Source organism: Oncorhynchus mykiss, chromosome 9, assembly GCF_057628025.1.
Source record: "Oncorhynchus mykiss isolate SJ-2025 chromosome 9, ASM5762802v1, whole genome shotgun sequence".
Lineage (NCBI taxonomy): Eukaryota > Metazoa > Chordata > Actinopteri > Salmoniformes > Salmonidae > Oncorhynchus > Oncorhynchus mykiss.
In genome coordinates, this window is record NC_143030.1 from 8,849,593 (window position 1) to 8,854,592 (window position 5,000).

At 41.7% G+C, this 5,000-nt stretch overlaps 1 protein-coding gene across 1 annotated transcript in view; it reads right to left on the reverse strand.

Annotated features, from left to right (window-relative positions):
• Positions 1–5,000, reverse strand: part of exoc6b (exocyst complex component 6B) — a 146,166-nt gene that overhangs the window by 66,990 nt on the left and 74,176 nt on the right. The window contains 2 exon segments of the mRNA XM_090183403.1: positions 1,515–1,624; positions 4,090–4,195. Coding sequence (XP_090039529.1) covers positions 1,515–1,624; positions 4,090–4,195 — 216 coding nt within the window.

The window sequence follows — 5,000 nt, forward strand, 5'->3', positions numbered from 1 at the left end:
GTTAGTTAGATTACTTGTTGGTTATTACTGCATTGTCGGAACTAGAAGCACAAGCATTTCGCTACACTCGCATTAACATCTGCTAACCATGTGTATGTGACAAATAAAATTTGATTTGATACCCCACTCCTCCACCAAGGCACCTGCAAGTTCCCAGACATTTCTGTGGGGAATGGCCCTAGCCTTCACCCTCCGATCCAACAGGTCCCAGACGTGCTCAATGGGATTGAGATCCAGGCTCTTCGCTGGCCATGGCAGAACACTGACATTCCTGTCTTGCAGGGCAGAACGAGCAGTATGGCTGGTGGCATTGTCATGCTGGAGGGTCATGTCAGGATGCAGGAAGCCTGCAGGAAGGGTACCACATGAGGGAGGAGGAGGTCTTCCCTGTAACGCACAGCGTTGAGATTGCCTGCAATTACAAGCTCAGTCTGATGATGCTGTGACACACCGCCCCAGACCATGACGGACCCTCCACCTCCAAATCGATCCCGCTCCAGAGTACAGGCCTCGGTGTAACGCTCATTCCTTCTACGATAAACGCGAATTCGACCATCACTCCTGGTGAGACAAAACCGTAACTCGTCAATGAAGAGCACTTTTTGCCAGTTCTGTCTGGTCCAGCGATGGTGGGTTTGTGCCCATAGGCGACGTTGTTGCCGGTGATGTCTGGTGACGATCTGCCTTACAACAAACAGGCCTACAAGCCCTCAGCCCAGCGCCTCTCAGCCTATTGTGGACAGTCTGAGCACTGATGGAGTGATTGTGCGTTCCTGGTGTAACTAACCGATCCTGTGCAGGTGTTACATGTGGTCTGCCACTGCAAGGACGATCAGCTGTAAGTCCTGTCTCCCTGTAGCGCTGTCTTAGGCGTCTCACAGTAAGGACATGCCAATTTATTGCCAATTTATTGCACGTTCACACAGATGAGCAGGGACCCTGGGAATGTTTCTTTTGGCGTTTTCCATAGTCAGTAGAAAGGCCTCTTTAGTGTCCTGAGTTTTCATAACTGTGACCTTAATTGCCTACCGTCTGCAAGCTGTTAGTGTCTTAATAACCGTTCCACAGCTGCATGTTCACTAATTGTTTATGGTTCATTGAACAAGCATGGGGAAACAGTGTTTAAACCCTTTACAGTGAAGATCTGTGAAGTTATTTGGATTTTTACGAATTATCATTGAAAGACAGGTTCCTGAAAAAGTTTATGTTTAGAGTCGTGTAATACATATTTTCCACCATAATTTGCAAATAAATTCATTAAAAATCCTACAATACGATTTTTGGGATTTTTTTTCTTCATTTTGTCTACCTATGATGAAAATTACAGGCCTCATCTTTTTAAGTGGGAGAACTTGCACAATTGGTGGCTGACTAAATACTTTCTTGCCCCACTGTGTGTGTGTGTGTGTGTGTGTGTGTGTGTGTGTGTGATATATATATATATATATATATATATCTCTCTCTCTGTGTGTGCATGTGCCGGTGTGCGTGTGCCGGTGTGTGGGTGTGCGTACCTGAGGTGAAGGTCTTCATAATACTTGAGGCAGGCGTAGACAAACTCTTTGAGCTGAGAGTAGACTTGAGGAACAAACTCAGAGAACGGAAGCTTTTTAGGGAACGGAAGCTACAGGAGAGAGGGAGGAGCAGAGGAGAGAGGAGAGAGGAGGAGAGAGGAGGAGAGGAGAGGAGGAGAGGAGAGAGGGAGGAGGAGAGGAGAGAGGAAGAGGCCAAGGGGTTACAGACAAGCTTCAAACAAAAGTCAAAATGTCCTAGAGAGTTTACAGGGTGTGCAGGCTTTGGTTCCAGCCCAGACTTAATACAATTCAATCAACTAATTCACTCATTATTTAGGGTTTGATTACATGGCAAGACTACCGTAAAACTTCAGTAAAACGCAGAGTCTCAAATAGAAGCCTGTCCCTTTAATAGCCAGGTAATGGCATCACATCCCTTTAATAGCCAGGTAATGGCATCACATCCCTTTTAATAGCCAGGTAACGGCATCACATCCCTTTTAATAGCCAGGTAACGGCATCACATCCCTTTTAATAGCCAGGTAACGGCAACACATCCATTTTAATAGCCAGGTAACGGCATCACATCCCTTTTAATAGCCAGGTAACGGCATCACATCCCTTTTAATAGCCAGGAAACGGCATCACATCCCTTTTAATAGCCAGGTAACGGCATCACATCCCTTTTAATAGTCAGGTAACGGCATCACATCCCTTTTAATAGCCAGGAAACGGCATCACATCCCTTTTAATAGCCAGGTAACGGCACATCTCAGCAGTCTCAAATAGAAGCCTGTCCCTTTTAATAGCCAGGTAACGGCATCACATCCCTTTTAATAGCCAGGTAACGGCATCACATCCCTTTTAATAGCCAGGAAACGGCATCACATCCCTTTTAATAGCCAGGTAACGGCATCACATCCCTTTTAATAGCCAGGTAACGGCATCACATCCCTTTTAATAGCCAGGTAACGGCATCACATCTCAGCAGTCTCAAATAGAAGCCTGTCCCTTTTAATAGCCAGGTAACGGCATCACATCCCTTTTAATAGCCAGGTAACGGCAACACATCCATTTTAATAGCCAGGTAACGGCAACACATCCATTTTAATAGCCAGGTAACGGCATCACATCCCTTTTAATAGCCAGGTAACAGCATCACATCCCTTTTAATAGCCAGGTAACGGCATCACATCCCTTTTAATAGCCAGGTAACAGCATCACATCTCAGCAAATAAAAAACGGCTGGTTTTAATAACGGCGGGTCTCAATTTATTGTTTACGAGGTTTGATGTTAAAGTTAAATAAACTTTGTATTTTATTTTATTTTTTTTAAATGTTACATTTGTTAGACAAAATAAAGACAGTAATGAGTAACTAAAAAAGGGAATGTATAAAATTATTATTATTTATGCATTATTATTATTTTTTTTATGTTTTAAGAAACTGCTAACAGCCGAGAACTGCTGAGCTACAGTAACTGGCACAAAAAAACAGTCAACAACTTCAGCAGTACAGACCCCTAGAAATCGTCTGATCGCCCTCTAGTGGCCACGGTAAGAACTGACGAAAATAAAGCCAGAGAGTAAAGGAGTTTAGGGGGAAATAGAAGCACACCAAGACAAAATAAATGTGACAGTGTGTAAATTACGGCACACCGCAGGAAATAAAGATATAGAATGCAATGCTGGAAGGAAATACTTTTAACTATGATAAATAATTAACTAGGTATAATACCTAACTATGCAATATGAGCAAACGCTGTGTGTATTAAAGACTGTCCCGTGGGGATTATAATGGACCTATATATTTATTCATTTATTATAATGGACCTATATATTTATTATAATGGACCTATATATTTATTATAATGGACCTATATATTTATTATAATGGACCTATATATTTATTATAATGGACCTATATATTTATTATAATGGACCTATATATTTATTATTATAATGGACCTATATATTTATTATTATAATGGACCTATATATTTATTATTATAATGGACCTATATATTTATTATTATAATGGACCTATATATTTATTATAATGGACCTATATATTTATTATAATGGACCTATATATTTATTATAATGGACCTATATATTTATTATAATGGACCTATATATTTATTATAATGGACCTATATATTTATTATTATAATGGACCTATATATTTATTATAATGGACCTATACATTTATTATAATGGACCTATATATTTATTATAATGGACCTATATATTTATTTATTTATTATAATGGACCTATATATTTATTTATTTATTATAATGGACCTATATATTTATTATAATGGACCTATATATTTATTATAATGGACCTATATATTTATTATAATGGACCTATATATGTATTATAATGGACCTATATATTTATTATAATGGACCTATATATTTATTATAATGGACCTATATATTTATTTTCACATAATTGCCCCTCTTTTCTGGTCCGCAAATTACATTTTGACAAACAAAATCAGTCCCAAAATAAATCTGTGCGTCCCTGCGAAAAGCCCACCCCTTTTACACACTAACCCCCTCGTCAGTACCTTGTCCAGTTCAGGATCTTGGAAGGGGAACTGGGAAGTGAACTGTCTGTATTCCTCCTCTGTTGCCACGGGGATGGGACTAAAGTTATCCTGGTCCAACACCTGCCTGGAGACAGGGATGAGAAGACCGGTTAGCACACTATTCATCATTCTCCTCCTCATTTCATCATCATCATCATCATCATCATCATCATCATCCCGACATTTCTCCTTCTCTCCATCCAAGCTCTTTCTGGGTTCAGTGAGATTCCGTGGCCTTTCTGAACTCAAGGCGCGTGCCAGCTTTCACATGGATCAGTACTGGGAACCGAGGCCACTGGGGTTAGACACACTGCTGGCTGGGGTGGTTCTACTGCTGGGCTTCCTGTTCCCCTCTGGAGGCTTCCCAGAAATACTGAGGGCTCCAAGGTTCCCACATTCCGAACAGTGTTCCAGAGAGAGAGGCTTTGAACCCTAGTTGTGTGTTATTCCACAATAGAATTGACATTTCTGTGGTGTGTGTGTGTGTCTGTGGGGGAGGGGGGGGGGGGTTCCTGTGTTGTTTTACAGTGTCTTGAATGTCCTTCTGGCCTTTAGTAAGAAATGAACTACAGTAACAATGGTTCAGCCACCCAGGGGGGTCATCACACACAGTACGACTAACACACACCCCACATCTGTCTTGCCAGGGACATTAATCACCTCTCGTGGCAACTCTGTAGCAGAGGAAGCTGGTCCTTCCCTCTCCTGTCGTAAAACATCTCCACCATAACATTCCCACAACCAAACCACACACCAACGCCCTCTAGCCAAACACAGCCGACGACGACACCAACGCCCTCTAGCCAACGACGACACCAAAGCCCTCTAGCCAACGACGACACCAACGCCCTCTAGTCAACACAGCCGACGACGACACCAACGCCCTCTAG